At 45.6% G+C, this 18,174-nt stretch overlaps 1 protein-coding gene across 9 annotated transcripts in view; it reads left to right on the top strand.

Annotated features, from left to right (window-relative positions):
* FCHSD1 (FCH and double SH3 domains 1) overlaps nucleotides 1-18,174 on the top strand; it is a 148,747-nt gene that overhangs the window by 90,666 nt on the left and 39,907 nt on the right. For all 9 annotated transcript variants that reach the window (XR_008843171.1, XM_056517075.1, XM_056517073.1 and 6 more), the window contains 2 exons: nucleotides 2,148-2,267; nucleotides 10,744-10,848. Coding sequence is in view for 8 of the 9 variants with exons in the window: in XM_056517075.1 (XP_056373050.1) it covers nucleotides 2,148-2,267; nucleotides 10,744-10,848 (225 nt within the window). In the remaining variant the exon portion in view is untranslated. The remainder of the gene's footprint in view (nucleotides 1-2,147; nucleotides 2,268-10,743; nucleotides 10,849-18,174) is intronic.

Below are 18,174 nucleotides of genomic sequence, written 5' to 3' on the forward strand. Positions count from 1 at the left end.
CAAATCCTTTCAGTACTTATGAGCTTCTGAAGTTGAGGTTGTTCTTTTCTGTCTAAGTCCTCTCTGATGACACCTGTCTCGGGAAACGCCCAGTTTAGAAGAGTGTTGCTATGGGGATTTGCTTCTAAACTGGGCGTTTCCCGAGACACGTGTCATCAGAGAGCACTTAGAGAGAAAAGAACAACCTTAACTTCTGAAGCTCATAAGTATTGAAAGAATTAAGATTTTTTAATAGAAGTAATTTACAAATCTGTTTAACTTTCTGGAGCCAGTTGATATATAAAAAAAAAAAAAGTATTTTTCCTGGATAACCCCTTTAACTGTTTTTTCTCTGCATAGTGCCCCCTGCCCACTTGACTTTGCAGCATCACGTCACCCGGCTGTAAATCATGATTGCAGTGGGGCACAGGAGGGGCACATGTTTAGACAACATGTCAAAAGATGGTTAAAAATGACACTGATGGTTTAACCCCTTAAGGACGCAGGACGTAAATGTACGTCCTGGTGAGGTGGTACTTAACGCACCAGGACATACATTTACGTCCTGTGCATAACCGCGGGCATCGGAGCGATGCCCGTGTCATGCGCGGCTGATCCCGGCTGCTGATCGCAGCCAGGGACCCGCCGGCAATGGCCGACGCCCGCGATCTCGCGAGCGTCCGCCATTAACCCCTCAGATGCCGGGATCAATACAGATCGCGGCATCTGCGGCAGTACACGATTTCAATGAATGATCTGATCGGCCGCAGTGCTGCTGCGGGGATCCGATCATTCATAACGCCGCACGGAGGTCCCCTCTCCTTCCTCCGTCCGGCTCCCGGCGTCTCCTGCTCTGGTCTGAGATCGAGCAGACCAGAGCAGAAGATGACCGAAAATACTGATCTGTTCTATGTCCTATACATAGAACAGATCAGTATTAGCAATCATGGTATTGCTATGAATAGTCCCCTATGGGGACTATTCAAGTGTAAAAAAAAATGTAAAATTAAAAGTAAAAAAAAGTGAAAAGTGAAAAATCCCCTCCCCCAATAAAAAAGTAAAACGTCCATTTTTTCCTATTTTACCCCCAAAAAGCGTAAAAAAATTTTTTTATAGACATATTTGGTATCGCCGCGTGCGTAAATGTCCGAACTATTAAAATAAAATTTTAATGATCCCGTACGGTGAACGGCGTGAACGTAAAAAAAAAAAAAAAAAGTCAAAAATTGCTACTTTTTTAATACATTTTATTAAAAATAAATTATAAAAAACGTATTAAAAGTTTTTTATATGCAAATGTGGTATCAAAAAAAGTACAGATCATGGCGCAAAAAATGAGCCCTCATACCGCCGCTTATACGGAAAAATGAAAAAGTTATAGGTCATCAAAATAAAGGGATTATAAACGTACTAATTTGGTTAAAAAGTTTGTGATTTTTTTTAAGCACAACACTAATATAAAAGTACGTAATAATGGGTATCATTTTAATTGTATTGACCCTCAGAATAAAGGACACACGTCATTTTTACCGTAAATTGTATGGCGTGAAAATGAAACCTTCCAAAATTAGCAAAATTGCGTTTTTCTTTTTAATTTCCCCACAAAAATAGTGTTTTTTTGGTTGCGCCATACATTTTATGATATAATGAGTGATGTCATTACAAAGGACAACTGGTCGCGCAAAAAGCAAGCCCTCATACTAGTCTGTGGATGAAAATATAAAAGAGTCATGATTTTTAGAAGGGGAGGAGGAAAAGGCCAAAATGGGCCGAGTCCTTAAGGGGTTAAGAGACTGCCACCTAGTGTATGTTTATGTTTATTTTTAAAGTTGATGTAAGAAAATATTACATAAAGTTAGATATTTTAAGCTTATTCTAATAAAAATTTTATAAATATATGACCATTTTCTTTCTATAAAGACAGCTATCTCATCACCAAGTAAAGATTTAGAATCATATTTTGTTTACTGAAATACTGTATTGAATACTCTGTATCTGACAAATGTGCGGGGAGAGAGAAATTAATAAAAAAATATTATTTATTTTATAGAGAGGAGAGAGAATGAAAAATATATGATTTAATATTTAATGTATTTATTTTACTTATTTATTTATTTTTATTATATTTTAATTTTTTACTAACATGTTTTTTTTACTTATTCTCTTAGATCCTAAAGCTAGTGACCCTTGTTAAAGCACCAGATGAAATGAATGTCTTGGATAAGGAGGCACGAAGATGGACGAGCAGATCTGCCAGAGATTATAAACTGAAGACTCATGGAGAAAGGGTTAGTAGAGCTGTCATGGGAATTATTGAAGGTACTCCATTGATCCTTGAGGTGTATACTGGTGGGACTTACCCTCTGTGGACCAATGTATTAGGACACCTAGATGTAACACCCTCAGGAGTTGTGGGACATCCCATTCTAAATCTGAAGGTATTAATATGAAGTCCATCTCCCCTTGTAGTTATTACAGCTTCCACACTTCTGGGAAGAATTTCTACAAGATTTTGGCATACCTGTGGGAATTATGGATCTTCATCCTGAAAAGGGCCGGTGGCAGCTTTTATATCTACACTCACTATAACCCCCTGCTCCTATAAATTACCAAATATTCAATAAACCTTCTCTGCACCTACAATTGTGGAAGTTTGCACCGCTGTGGTTTGACCTGCTGTAGGATATCCTCAACAGATGTATGTGGCAGATATAGCAGATTCAATGCGGTCCAGCACTGGGGTGCCCACCTGCACTGATAGACCAGTCATGGCGTGGCAGTCGTCTGCTCTACTATAGGCAGAATAGGCCCCTGTAAGTGACAGGCTGCATTCTGCTAATGGATTTTTTGAGAAACACTGAGTCATTCAAAGGATTATTCCTTGGTTGGAAGATAACAAACTGATCGGTGGGGTTCTACTGCTGGGACACCAACTGATTCAGAGAACACGGAGAAAATGGTCCTTGGAATGAATAGAACTTTGGCTGTGCATCAACCATGTGCTCTCCAGGATCAGTGGCGATCCCCGCTTGTTATCTCCTATTCTACAGATTTGAAATAACTTCTTGAGATGGGAATACCCCTTTCAACTTTTAGAGGGCATACAATTTACACATATGCCACTTCTGCTGCTCCTTGGCGCACAGCGATATACATGTACCGTGAGTAGTGCTGGGCGGTATACCGGTTCATGCCGAATACCGAAATTTTTTTCCTGCACGACATGAATTTTCCCCATACCGCAATACCGGTTGGGCCCCCCCCCCCCCCCTCTCGAATTAATGAATTATTAGCCGCAGCGTGCTGAACTAATCATATGTGACCCGCGGGCGCTGTTCTGCCACCAGGATGCAGTTGACCACGGTGGTGCAAAGTCCGACAAGAGAACTGGACAATACTGGTAAAGAAGACAGGACTGCACTCACCAAATCAACTGAGCTTTATTGCGGTGTTCCAGGCATGACAAGCAGGTGCAACGGTGGACTGGGTCGCGCCCCCCGCCTCCACCGTTGCACCTGCTTGTCATGCCTTGAACACCGCAATGAAGCTCTGTTGATTTGGTGAGTGCAGTCCTGTCTTTTTTACTAGTAAGTTTCATAATGAGTTGCAGCTGCTGGTGGCGGACATCAGCGATCGTGTTGATGGCTACTATTAAATGTTCAGTTGGCATATCTCGAAAAAATGACAGTTGCCACTGTTTACAGGTCACTCATCAGACCCCTACGACATGATTCCAGGGGTCTGATGGGTTAAAATGACGGTCGATGATTTCCGACTAACCAATGTGCAGCATGATCGGCGAACTTTGGCAGAGCCGTTGGCAGACTGTAGAAGAGAGTGTCACTAGTTCTGATCAGTCCTATGTTATTACATAGTGCTGAACAGCACAGGAAGTCTATAATTACATACAATGGTCCCCATTTTTTTTCCAGTTCTCCCCACAAAATGTTTTTTGGGCTGCGCTGTACATGTTATGGTAAATTGAAAGGTGTAATTGCAAAGTACAATGAGCTGCGCAAAAATCAAGCCTTCATATGGGCCTGTAAATGGAAATATTAGAGTTATAGCTCTTAAAGGCAAAAATGAAAATGAGCTGTGTCCTTAAAGCCAAAACAGGCTGCGTCCTTAAGAGGTTAAGTCCCCATCAGTGTCACTGGGCGATTCTGAGAATAGAATGTTGTTCAGGAATCGCTGTTTACGCAGCTCCATCATATACATAATATATGACAACTAGAGGTGAGAGCCCCCTTTGACCTTGTTCATTTGCTGTCTGTTCTCGTTCCTATGATGCCTCTTTACCTCGGTTGCCTTAGGTGCTGGATGCTGTTTCAGGACAGCTATTGATTTTATGCGGCTTTTTCTTGCTCGCCCCACTACCCTGTCTGTGGTTTCCTGACCTTGCACACAAAGTTACTCCCGATCAGATATCCAAGGGCACTGGAAACCGGCCCAAGGAGGAGTGAACAGACGCCAATTTTGCTGTTACCTTCTCTCTATATATGTATATATTGCAGGGAGTATAAATATTTTAGCTGAGGCATAAAAAGCGATCCCAGCATGGTAGTGCAATGGGAGAGTTCGGTATCATGTAGAAACCTAAAACAATATCTTCCAGCAAGAATACAAGTAATTGTAGTTAAAACAGATCTGCTTATACAGTATGACCGTGCTTTTCAGTATTATGAAGGGCAGATATCTGCGGTGCCTGCTGTGTATCCCACATTCCTTATCCCCACATACCTCCGCCATTTATTTTTGGACTTTACAAAAGCAACAATGACTGGAAATTTCTGATTTGTGAAGTGCTAGTAAAAGGAATGCCGCTCTGCTACATTATAAATTGCTGCTGCCAATTGAGAAGATGCTTTAACCTGTTAAGGACCAAGGGCATACAGGTACGCCTTTGCTCCCTGGTACTTAAGGACCAAGGGCGTACCTGTACGCCCGTGGGAATTTCGGTCCGAGGTGACTGCTGATATCGATCAGCAGGCACCCCGCGCAAATGCTCAGGGGCGTCATCAGACCCCCCCCCCCCCCCCCATGTCGGTGATCGGCGCAAATCGCAAGTGAATTCACAATTGCGATTTGCACGATTCCAGGTCATTACGGGTCTAGGGTGACCCGGAAAAAAGGGGGATCGCGGTTGTCCAAGACACCGACGATCCCCCTGAAGGGATAGGAGTGAGGTGGCAGAGGTGCCACCCCTCCTATCCCTGCTATTGGGCGTCTAGAAGTGACGTCCAATAGCAGATCGGGGGCGGGGGGGTTAACTTTCGTTTTCCCCATCCTGCCCACCCACAATAGGAGGGGCAGAACGGGGAAACGAAGGGGACCGGCGCCGTAGATCCACTTACCCGTCCGGAGGCTGCGGGTGACAATCTGTGTCGGAGATCGGCACGGGCGGCATGTCGTGCGGCTGGCTCCCTGGATCCGACGGAAGCCGGTAAGTTGCTTAGGAACATCTAGAGGGCTACAGTTTGAGACCACTATACAGTGGTCTCTACACTGTTGCCCTCCAGATGTTGCAAAACTACAACTCCCAGCATGCCCAGACAGCTGTCATGCTGGGATTTGTAGTTTTGCAACAGCTAGAGGGTCACAGTTTGGAGATCACTGTGCAGTGAACTGTGACCCTCTAGATCTTGCGAAACTACAACTCCCAGCATGCCCACATAGCAGTTTGTTGTCTGGACATGCTGGGATTTGTAGTTTTGCAACATCTGGAGGTCCACAGTTTGGAAATCACTGTGAAGTGGTCTCTAAACTGTAGACCTCCAGATGTTGCAAAACTGCAAATCCCAGCATGCCCAAACAGCAAACAGCTGTCTCAGCATGCTGGGAGTTGTAGTTGCGTACCTCCAGCTGTTGCATAACTACATCTCCCAGCATGCACTTCGGCAATCAGTACATGCTGGGAGTTGTAGTTTTGTAACAGCTGGAGGCACACTGGTTGGAAAATACTGAGTTAGGTAACAGAACCTAACTGAAGGTTTTCCAACCAGTGTGCCTCCAGCTGTTGCATAAGTACAACTCCCAGCATGCACGGTCTGTTAGTGCATGCTGGGAGTTGTAGTTTTGAAACAGCTGGAGGTTTACCCCCCATGTAAATGTACATTCACACGGACAGGTTTACAGTAAGTTTCCTGCTTCAAGTATGAGCTGCAGCAAATTTTTTGCCGCAGCGAAAACTCCTAGCGGTAAGCTCACTGTAAGAAGCCAGTGCGAATGTACCCTAAAAACACTACACTAACACATAATAAGGGGTAAAACACTACATATATACCCCCTTACACTGTCGTCGTCCCCCCCCCCAATAAAAATGAAAAACGTATTGTACAACTCCCAGCATTTCAGGACAGCCACTGACTGTCCAGGCATGCTGGGAGTTTAGCAACAGTTGGAGGCTGTTCTATGCCAGTGATTCCCAATGTCCACCCCTATGCAATCCCTAATTTAGTCCTTCACTGAGCATGGTGCTCTCTCACTTCAGAGCCCTGTCGTATTTGAAGGAAACAGTTTAGAGCCACATATGGGGTATTTCCGTACTCGGGAGAAATTGCACTACAAATTTTGGGGGTCTTTTTCTCCTTTTACCCCTTATGAAAAGGGGTAAAAGGAGCCTGTTAGTGTAAAAAAAAAAAAAAAAAAACATTTTTACACTAACATGCTGGTGTTGCCCCTTACTATTTATTTTCACAAGAGGTAAAAGGAAAAAAAGACCCCCAAAATTTGTAACGCAATTTCTCCTGAGTACGGAAATACCCCTCTGCGAGCGCATAACAAGGCTCAGGAGTGAGAGCGCACCATGTACAGGTGAGGCCTAAATTGGTGATTTGCACAGGAGGAGGCTGATTTTACAGTGGTTCTGAACTAAACGCAGAAAAATAAATACCCACATGTGACCCCATTTTGGAAACTACACCCCTCACGGAATGTAACAAGGGGTATAGTGAGCCTTAACACTCCACAGGTGTTTGACGAATTTTCATTAAAGTTGGTTTTAAATTTGAATTTTCACTAAAATGCTGGTGTTACCCTATATTTTTATTTTCACAAGGGAAAATAGGAAAAAAGCCCCCCAAAATTTTTAACCCCATTTCTTCTGAGTATATAAATACTCCATATGTGGATGTAAAGTGCTCTGCGGGCGAACCACAATGCTCAGAATAGAAGGAGCGCCATTGGGATTTTTAAGAGAAAATTTGTCCGGAATTGAAGGCCACGTTTATTTACAAAGCCCCCATAGTGCCAGAACAATGGATCCCCCCACATGTGACCCCATTTTGGAAACTACACCCCTCACGTAATGTAATAAGGGGTACAGTGAGTATTTACGTCCCACAGGTGTCTGACAGTTTTCTGGAACGGTGGTCCGTGAAAATGAAAAATTAAATTTTTCATTTGCTCAGCCCACTGTTCCAAAGATCTGTCAAACACCAGTCAAGTGTAAATACTCACTGCACCCCTTATTATATTCTGTCGGGTGTAGTTTCCAAAATGGGGTCACATGTGGGGGGGGGGTCCACTGTTCTGGCACCACGGGGGGCTTTGTAAACGCACATGGCCCCTGACATCCATTCCAAATTCCCTTTCCAAAAACTCAATGGCGCTCCTCCACTTCTGAGCACTACAAATTTTGGGGATAATTTTCTCCTATTACCCCATTTACACATCCAACTTTAACAAAAAGTCGTGAAATACCTGTGGGGTGTTAAGGCTCACTGGACCCCTTTTTACGTTCCTTGAGGGGTGTCGTTTCCAAAATAGTATGTCGTGTTTTATTTATTTTTTTTTTTTTGCTGTTCTGGCACCATAGGGGCTTTCTAAATGCGACATGCCCCCCAAAAACCATTTCAGCAAAATTTGCTTTCAAGAAGCCAAATGTGAATCCTCTTCTAAGCATTGTAGTTCGCCCGCAGAGCATTTTACGTCCTAACGTGGGGTGTTTCCATACTCAGAAGAGATGGGGTTACAAATTTGGGGGGCATTTTCTCCCATTACCCTTTATAAAAATGATAAATTCGGGGGGAAAAAACTTCACTTTAGTGAAAACATTTTTTTTTTTCATTTACACATCCGACTTTAACACCTGTGGGGTGTTAAGGCTCACTGGACCCCTTGTTACATTGCTTGAGGGGTGTAGTTTCCAAAATAGTATGCCATGTGGGTTTTTTCTGCTGTTCTTGCACCATAGGGGCTTCCTAAATGTGACATGCCCCCCAAAAACCATTTCAGAAAAACTCACTCTCCAAAATCCCATTGTTGCTCCTTCCCTTCTTAGCCCTCTACAGCGCCCGCTGAACACTTGACATACACATATGAGGTATTTCCTTACTCGAGAGACATTGGGTTACAAATTTCAGTGGATTTGTCTCCTTTTACCTCTTGTAAAAATTCAAAAACTGGGTCTGCAAGAACATGCGAGTGTATAAAAGGAAGATTTTGAATTTTCTCCTTTATTTTGCTTTTATTCCTGTGAAACACCTAAAGGGCTAACACACTTACTGAATGTCATTTTGAATACTTTGAGGGGTGCAGTTTTTATAATGGGATCATCCGTGGGGTATTTCTAATAGGAAGGCCCTTCAAATCCACTTCAAACCTGAACTGGTCCATGAAAAATTCAGATTTAGAAAATTTTGTGAAAAATTGGAAAATTGCTGCTGAACTTTGAAGCCCTCTGATGTCTTCCAAAAGTAAAAACATGACAATTTCATGATGCAAACATAAAGTAGAAATATTGTATTTGTGAAAATTTTTAAAAATTTTTAATCAAATTTTGGAATTTGACAAGTATCGACAAAATTTTACCACTAACATAAAGTAGAATACCGTATTTTTCGGGGTATACCACGCACCGGCCTATAACACGCACCCTCATTTTACCAAAGATATTTGGGTAAAAAAAGTTTTTTACCCAAATATCCACGGTAAAATGAGGGTGCGTGTGCGCGCGTGTATACCCCGATATACCCCCAGGAAAGGCAGGGGGAGAGAGGCCGTCGCTGCCCGCTTCTCTCCCCCTGCCTTTCCTGGGGTCTAGAGCGCTGCTGCCGGCCCTTCTCTCCCCCTGGCTATCGGCGCCGCTGCCCGCCCTGTCCCCCTGACTAACGGTGCCCCGTTGCCTCCCCCCATCCCCGGTGGCATAATTACCTGGGTCGGGTCCGCGCTGCTGCAGGCCTCCGGCGTGCGTCCCCTGCGTCGTTGCTATGCACGGCGCGGCGCACTGACGTCATGCGCCACGCCGTGCAGCGCATAGCAACGACGCAGGGGACCCAGGTAATTATGCCACCGGGGATGGGGGGAGGCAACGGGGCAGCAGCGCCGGCAATGGGTGCCGCTGCCCCTTCTCTCCCCCTGGCTGTCGGCGCCGCTTCTCTACCCCTGGCTATCAGCCCCTGGCTTTAGCCAGGGGGTGAGAAGGGCCGGCAGCAGCGCTCTAGACCCCAGGAAAGGCAGGGGGAGAGAAGCGGGCAGGGACGGCCTCTCTCCCCCTGCCTTTCCTGGGGGTGTATCGGCGTATAACACGCACATAGGCTTTAGGCTAAAAAATTTTAGCCTAAAAAGTGCGTGTTATACGCCGATAAATACGGTATGTCACGAAAAAACTGTCTCGGAATTAGAATGAAAGGTAGAAGCATCCCAGAGTTATTAATGCTTAAAGTGACAGTGGTCAGATGTGCAAAAAATGCTCTGGTCCTACAGTGAAAATTGGCCTGGTCCTTAAGGGGTTAAAGGGGTAGTCCGAGGAACTAAACTAAAGGCGGATCCGTTATGTGAGACCCTTCCCTAAGGGGGTGTTCTCATTTACAGTATTTGTGGCTCCTTTGGAGTCCATATCTATCTGGAAAACTGGGTTTCAGATTTCCTTTTGTCACATGCTCCACAGAATTGTGGGAATAAGGGAGCATACACATTAGCATTTTTACAACCATCGAACAGATTGTAAAAAGTATCTTTAAAGGAGTTCTGCAGCTATACACATTTGCAGGATAGGGGGATAAGTGTCTGATCGCGGGGGGTCAGAACGCTGGGACCCCCCACGATCTCCTGTAACGGGCCCCGGCTCTGCCGCAGCTCTCCCCGTGCAGGAGGCATGTCGGCTCCATGTATCTCTTTGGGAGAGGTGGAGATGCAGCATTCGTGCATCCCCACCTCTCCCATAGAGATGACTGGAGGAGTCATGTCTGTCCACTTAAGTGAGGTCTACGACACGCGCATTAGCCCCATAGAGCAGCGGCAGTGCCAGTTCCCCATACGGAACTGGGACCCCACGCAATCAGTCACTTATCCCCTATTCTATGAATTAGAGATACGTTGTGTATCGCTGATGAACTCCTTTAAGGGTGTATTCTGAGCATGTTTAGTGCCTCTGAGGGATGGAAGAATTTCAAAGCCACTTGATGCCCGATGCATGCCATATCCCATTCAATCCAGTGAGCCGAACGGAGCCAAACTCTTGTTGGGTCATTTTCCCAACATATCTAGCTTTTGGCCAGACCATGGTTTTCAGTCCGAGCCAAAAGTCAGATAGGGTTGGAAAGTGACCCAAGTAGAGTCACCCTCTAATTCTGACAGGACAAGTGGTGCCATGTTTTATCTGTTATAATAGAGACCTATATAGAATAATTCCCTTAATCCAGCATCAGTGACACAAGATATGTGCTGGATGGCCAAATGTTCTCAAATATTTCAAAAACTCATTCGTAAGCCAAGAGAATTGGTAATTGTTAAGCAAAGTAACACAAATCTGTTAATATCTAGGTCCTTCAAAGATTGGAAGACAGACGGAAGACTGCCTCTGAGGAGGAGGTCCTCAGTGTTGTCCAGAAGATGGAAGAAGTAAAAGAAAGCGTGCGAAAAGCTGAGGTACGTGCAGATTACCAGAGGCTTGTATCCATTGACTATGAAGGGATTTCACATTTGCACTTGCACATTTTTGCAAAGATCAATAGTACACATGAATATTAAAAACTTTGTAATATATCCTATTTGATAAAAATGCTTTTTTTCCCTGTTATCAAACTTTTTCCCTCTCCCCTTCTCCTGTGAGACTTTATCCCATTCTGAAAATCATCTGAGCTTTGTCCAATACAAGTCTTGGAGGGAGAGGAGAGAGCTCCACCCACCAGCTCTGGGCGAACTGCAAATTATACATGAAGCCTGCAGAGCACAAATCTGCTAAAAATACCTTATGTAATGGGCAGAAATAGTGCTACATCTCATGTACACACAGAACAGCTTTTCCTGAAAAGTCACCTTAAATGACAGGTTCACTTTAAATAGATTATTTAGCAGTAGAAAGAACATATCAGCTTCCTTCCAGAAACAGCTCCACTTTTTTCCTCAGGTTGTGTGGTATTGCAGCTCATTTCCATTGAAGTAAATGTTGTAATACCACATACAATGCACAGAAGAAAAGTTCATGGAGCACTCACCACAAGAAGTCTTCAACTAGATTTCTTTATGTACAATGTGTTATAATAGGGAGATTAGTTACAGATACAATAGGGAGATTAGTATAGGGGAGCGATGGTGAGGATGAGGCGGGGAATGTTTGCAGGGGCACTTGTGATGTCTTGTGGTAAGTGCTCCATGATCTTTTCTCTATCGGCTCCATTGGGGGACACAGACAGTGGGTGTATCTTGCTGTCTCTAGGAGGTGACACTATGGCAACAAAAACAGTTGGCTCCTCCCAGCAGGAAATACCCGCCTTCAGGCTCTGAGCTAGTCAGTTTAAGCTTAGTGTCTAAGGAGGTGGGACGTGGTCTGGGTTGCTCCAGACCAGGTCTTCAAATTTTTTTGTTTTCCTAGTTAGGGACGTGTACGTTTTTTAATTCTTTTTCTGTTTTCAGGTGGGGACTCAGGGACTGCGGTTCCCCGTTTCCCCATTGCGAGTGAGGGGGGCACAGACATTGCGTATATGCGCTGTTAACCCCCCCCCCTCGCCAACGGTCAGCGCTTGGGTGGTACCTCACGGGTCCGGGTCCCCCTATTTCTCTGCTCGCCTCGCTCGCGCATAGCAGCCAGGCGTGATGCAGTTAACTAATGCTGACTGAAGACTTCACTGAAGACTCCAGTAGGTAAATTCTTCTGACTGAGGTAAGTACTTCCCCTTTTTTCTCCACAGGTACGGACTCGCAGCAGCTGGAGACCCCCTGTTTTGGCCCACCCTTTAGTTTATTTGGGGCTAACTTACAGGAGCTACACTTTATTACAGGCTGCACTTTATTTTTGGGGGAGCAGTGGCACCTGAAGGGGCTTCATATAGGGGGCACTTCACTTGTGTGGTGTGTATGTTTGGGTGCACGTCCATAGCGCCTCATTCCGGCGCTTCACTTGTGTGCATGTGCGTGTTAACCTTGTCTCACAGCGCCTTATCGCGGCTGTTAGCCGCGCTGCTGTCCCGGGCCGGGCGCTTTTCAGCGCCGGCTTAGTTTCACTTTGCCGGCAGCGCCTTATAAGCGGCTCACTGCCGCAGCGCTGCTATTAGCCAGCGCTTCTGCGCCGGCTTACTTCTTTTCACCGGCAGTCTCTGCCGCCCGCCCTATTCCCCCGATCGCACAAACGAACGGTCCTTTAAACAGAGACCTGGATCTTCAGTGGTTACTATATCTGTAAGCACTGTAATACCAAAATGTCTGGCTCTGCTGAGCCCACTTGTCCTGCCTGCTCCACTGCTCCCCTGGTACCCCCGGATGCCCCTTCGGTCCCGGTGGATCCAGCCGCTCCCCCAGCCTGGGTTTCTTCACTGACCCAGTATATGGCTGACTTGAACAACGTCTCCCGCTCAGTGGCTGAAGCCTCCCGGGTAGTGGTGTCCGCCTTGAAGGGGTCTTCCCTGCGCAGGACCTCTGGAAGGGCTCGCTCCTCGTCTCCACATTCCTCACGCTCTCACAAGCTTCCTAAGGGTGCCTCGTCTGACTCTTCCAATGAGTCTTCAAGTAGACGTGAGCTTTCCCCCCATGGGTCCTGCCCCCCCCCCCCCCCCCCTGGTCATCCGGGCACAAACGTCGCTGCTCTGCCACTGCCTCTACCCATTCTCATTCCCCAGGCGAATTGGTGGATGAGGCTTCCGAGCTGGCATCTGACTCTGAGGACCGTCCGGAATCAGTTGCAATGGTTAACTCTTTGGTTACAGCCCTGAGAGACACCTTTCACTTAGAGGACCCAGGATCTTCGGATGTCAATCCAGGAGTATCCTTTCACCGTGCTAAGCCAGCACCTCAGAAGTTCAGCTCTCACGCTGACCTTGACGACATTCTGGAGACCACATGGAAACATCCAGACAAGAGGTTCCCGGGAATCAAGACAATTCAAGATCGTTATCCATTTGACAAGGTCTTTGTTACTAAGGTGGTTTCTCCTCCCTCAGTGGACCCACCAGTTTCCCGGATCAATAAGGCGACTACACTGCCTCTGGCAGATGCCGATGCCACGGACAAGAAAGTAGAATCCTTAGCGAAGTTTGCCACAGAAGCTGCGGGCTCTTCTCTTCTTCCCATCTTCGCCTCCACATGGGTGTCCAAGGGCCTGTCGGAGTGGTGCCAAAAGCTGCTCTAAAGTCAGGGATTTTCTGTGTGCAGCTTCCATGCAAGCAGCCCGTTGTTCTGCCTATGCTGTGGGTCATCTAGCGGCCCTCCGCCGCTCTATGTGGCTTAAGGCTAGGAATGCGGATGCCGCTTCCAAAAGATCACTCACTGAGCTTCCCTTTACGGGTGGCCGTCTTTTTGGCAAACGTCTTGATGAGATTATCTCCGAGGCAACAGGAGTTAAGAGTTCCTTGTTACCTCAGAATAAGGCTCGCCCTACTTCCCAAAGGAAGGCCTTTTCCTTTCGGTCCTCTGGCTCCAACAAGGGATCCAGGCAGACGCCCTCGCGGGACAAGAAGGCTCCCTCATTCCGGGCTCGCCCGTCTTGGAAGTCGGACTCCAACCGCAAGCCCACTTCTGCATGAAGTGAGGCCCCCACCCGCGGTTTCTTCTCGGGTGGGAGGTCGTCTCTTACTTTTTCGAGACATTTGGACCTCTCACATTCAAGACTCTTGGCGGTTGAGACCGCGGTTTTGAGGGCCCGCGGGTTCTCTTCCCATGTCATTCACACCATGCTCAAGGCTCGTAAGCCCTCCTCTGCAAGGATTTACCACCGTACTTGGCGGTCTTATTTTCGTTGGTGTGAAGCACAGGACTTCTCCCTGGTGACCTTCTCGGTCCCCTGTCTTCTCTCCTTTTTGCAGTCGGGGTTGGAACTGGGGTTGTCTCTCAGTTCTCTTAAGGGTCAGGTTTCGGCCCTTACTGTTCTTTTCCAGCGGCCCCTGGCTTCTAATCCTCATGTCCGGACCTTCCTACAAGGAGTGGTGCACGCTGTTCCTCCTTATCGGTCACCTTCTCCCCCCTTGGGACTTGAATTTGGTCCTGAGTGCCCTCCAGGGTGCACCCTTTGAGTCCCTTAGATAAGTGTCTCTCCGCCTCCTTTTTTGGAAAGTGGCGTTTCTGGTGGCTATCACCTCCATCCGGAGGGTGTCTGAATTGGCAGCCCTTTCCTGCCATTCTCAGTTTCTGGTGATTCACCAGGACAAGATTGTTTTCCGGCCAGACCCTTCCTTTTTACCTAAGGTGGTCTCGGCCTTTCATCTCAATGAGGACATTGTCCTCCCATCATTTTGCCCGGCTCCTTCTCCTAGGGAGCGCTTACTGCACAAGCTGGACGTGGTTCGGGCTGTTCGGTCTTATGTCTCCGTCACTTCTTCCTTTCGTCAGTGTGATTCCTTTTTCGTCCTGACGGAAGGTCGTCGCAAGGGACAACCTGCTTCCAAGGCCACCATTTCTAGGTGGATTCGGTCTGCCATTTCGGAAGCCTATCGCTGTAAGGGGAAGATTCCTCCTTTCAGGGTTGTGGCTCATTCCACTCGTTCTGTTGGGGCATCCTGGGTTCTCCAAAATAGAGCCTCGGCCTTGCAGATTTGCAAGGTGGCTACCTGGTAGTCTTTGCACAATTTCTCGAGGTTTTATCGGGTTCATACTTTCGCATCGGCTGATGCTTTCCTGGGGCGTAAGGTGTTGCAGGCGGCAGTGGATCAGACGTCTGCCTGATTACTTATCTGCCCACCCAAGGGACGGCTTTGGTACGTCCCACTGTCTGTGTCCCCCAATGGAGCCGATAGAGGAAAGGAGATTTTTTAACACTTACCGTAAAATCTCTTTCTCGAAGGATCCATTGGGGGACACAGCTCCCGCCCTTTTTGTTTTTTTTTTCCTTTGGTTCTCTGTCCGAGGGTGTGTTCAGTTGTGTTTTTTCTTCTGGTTCTCAGACAGTTTTTGGGTCTTTCTTTGACCTATTGGTCTCCTCCTATTGCTCTGGAACTTAAACTGACTAGCTCAGAGCCTGAAGGCGGGTATATCCTGCTGAGAGGAGCCAACTGTTTTTGTTGCCATAGTGTCCCCTCCTAGAGACAGCAAGATACACCCACTGTCTGTGTCCCCCAATGGATCCTTCGAGAAAGAGATTTTACGGTAAGTGTTAAAAAATCTCCTTTTCTTCTTTATCTAAGGTTGATCTCATCAGACATCTTACTGGCTCTCTATTTCTTTAACCTCTTAAGAACACAGGGCGTACCTGTACACCCGGTCCCGGTACAAAACGCGGGGTCACGCCAGGACACTGGGTCGGTCCCGGCGGCTAATGACAGACGGGACCCTGGGCTAATAGTGTGCAGCACCGATCGTTGTGCCGCGCGCTATTAACCCTTTAGACATGGCGTTCAAAGTTGATTGCCACGTCTAAAATGAAAGTAAAAGCTTAGTCGGGCTGATCGGGACCATCGCAGTGAAATTGCGATGTCCCGATCAGCTAGAACGTGAACGGAGGTCCCCTCACCTGCCTCCATCGCGTCCGATCGACAATTGATTGCTCCAAGCCTGAAATCCAGGCTTCAGCAATGGACCGCTGATTACCCTGATCTTTGCTGTGTCAATGCACATCAATGATCTGTGTATGAGATCGGTATGTGCAGTGAAATAGCCATAGGCTATAACACTGCAAAAAAAAAGTGTAAAAAAAAAAAAAAGTTAATATAGATCATTTAACATCTTCCCCAAAAAAAGTAAGAATCACTCCCCATTTTCCCATTTAAAAAAAAAACCTGTAAATAAAAATAAACATATGTGGTATCGCCACGTGCGGAAATGTCCGAACTATAAATATATATTGTTAATTAAACCGCACGGTCAATATGCGCAAACAAAAAAATTCCAAAGTCCAAAATAGCGTATTTTTGATCACTTTTTATATCATGAAAAAATGAATAAAAAGCGATCGAAAAGTCTGATCAATATAAAAATGCTAGTTACGTAAGTAGTAGGGCCTCACGTCTGCCTTAGCGACTTCACCTTGCGGATCAAAACTAAAGAGAAATATTTATAAAGGTGCCGTAAAACTTAGCATTTAATTGTATAGCTAGATAAAATTCACCACAATATTTGTGCAATATAATGATACTATCACCAAATCATAATTAAAGAAAATTAATATATGTATCCTATTTATGATGATCACCTGGTATGTTTAACCCCTTAAGGACGCAGGACGTAAATGTACGTCCTGGTGAGGTGGTACTTAACGCACCAGGACGTACATTTACGTCCTAAGCATAACCGCGGGCATCGGAGCGATGCCCGTGTCATGCGCGGCTGATCCCGGCTGCTAATCGCAGCCAGGGACCCGCCGGCAATGGCCGACGCCCGCGATCTCGCGGGCGTCCGTCATTAACCCCTCAGGTGCCGGGATCAATACAGATCCCGGCATCTGCGGGAGTTCGCGATTAAAATGAACGATCGGATCGCCCGCAGCGCTGCTGCGGGGATCCGATCATTCATAACGCCGCACGGAGGTCCCCTCTCCTTCCTCCGTGCGGCTCCCGGCGTCTCCTGCTCTGGTCTGTGATCGAGCAGACCAGAGCAGGAGATGACCGATAATACTGATCTGTTCTATGTCCTATACATAGAACAGATCAGTATTAGCAATCATGGTATTGCTATGAATAGTCCCCTATGGGGACTATTCAAGTGTAAAAAAAAAAGTAAAAAAATGTAAAAGTAAAAGTAAAAAAAAAGTGAAAAATCCCCTCCCCCAATAAAAAAGTAAAACGTCCGTTTTTTCCTATTTTACCCCCAAAAAGCGTAAAAAACATTTTTTATAGACATATTTGGTATCGCCGCGTGCGTAAATGTCCGATCTATTAAAATAAAATGTTAATGATCCCGTACGGTGAACGGCGTGAACGAAAAAATTTTTAAAAAGTCCAAAATTCCTACTTTTTTAATACATTTTATAAAAAAAAAATTATAAAAAATGTATTAAAAGTTTTTTATATACAAATGTGGTATCAAAAAAAAGTACAGATCATGGCGCATAAAATGAGCCCCCATACCGCCGCTTATACTGAAAAATAAAAAAGTTATAGGTCATCAAAATAAAGGGATTATAAACGTACTAATTTGGTTAAAAAGTTTGTGATTTTTTTTAAGCGCAACAATAATATAAAAGTATATAATAATGGGTATCATTTTAATCGTATTGACCCTCAGAATAAAGAACACATGTCATTTTTACCATAAATTGTACGGCGTGAAAACAAAACCTTCCAAAATTAGCAAAATTGCGTTTTTCGTTTTAATTTCCCCACAAAAATAGTGTTTTTTGGTTGCGCCATACATTTTATGATATAATGAGTGATGTCATTACAAAGGACAACTGGTCACGCAAAAAATAAGCCCTCATACTAGTCTGTGGATGAAAATATAAAAGAGTTATGATTTTTAGAAGGCGAGGAGGAAAAAATGAAAACGTAAAAATTAAATTGTCTGAGTCCTTAAGGCCAAAATGGGCTGAGTCCTTAAGGGGTTAAGTGAACCATTCACAATACATATCTGATTGCATTAGGTATGCGTAAAGATAACCCCAAATACACCCGACGCGTATATAAATATACACGCCGTGTATCCCGGCAGACGGTCGGGTCTCCTGCCACTGCAGGACGTGCCTGATTGTTCGCTCTCTACACTGCAGCTCAGGTCTGGTCTCCTATAGTTCATTGATATCTGGTACTTCTATTCACAGTACAGTGGACCTGGAATTATTCATATAGGAGGCAATTTTGAGACATTCCCGTGCTATCAGTGGTATCATTCCAGAGT

This window comes from Hyla sarda, chromosome 4 (assembly GCF_029499605.1).
Source record: "Hyla sarda isolate aHylSar1 chromosome 4, aHylSar1.hap1, whole genome shotgun sequence".
Lineage (NCBI taxonomy): Eukaryota > Metazoa > Chordata > Amphibia > Anura > Hylidae > Hyla > Hyla sarda.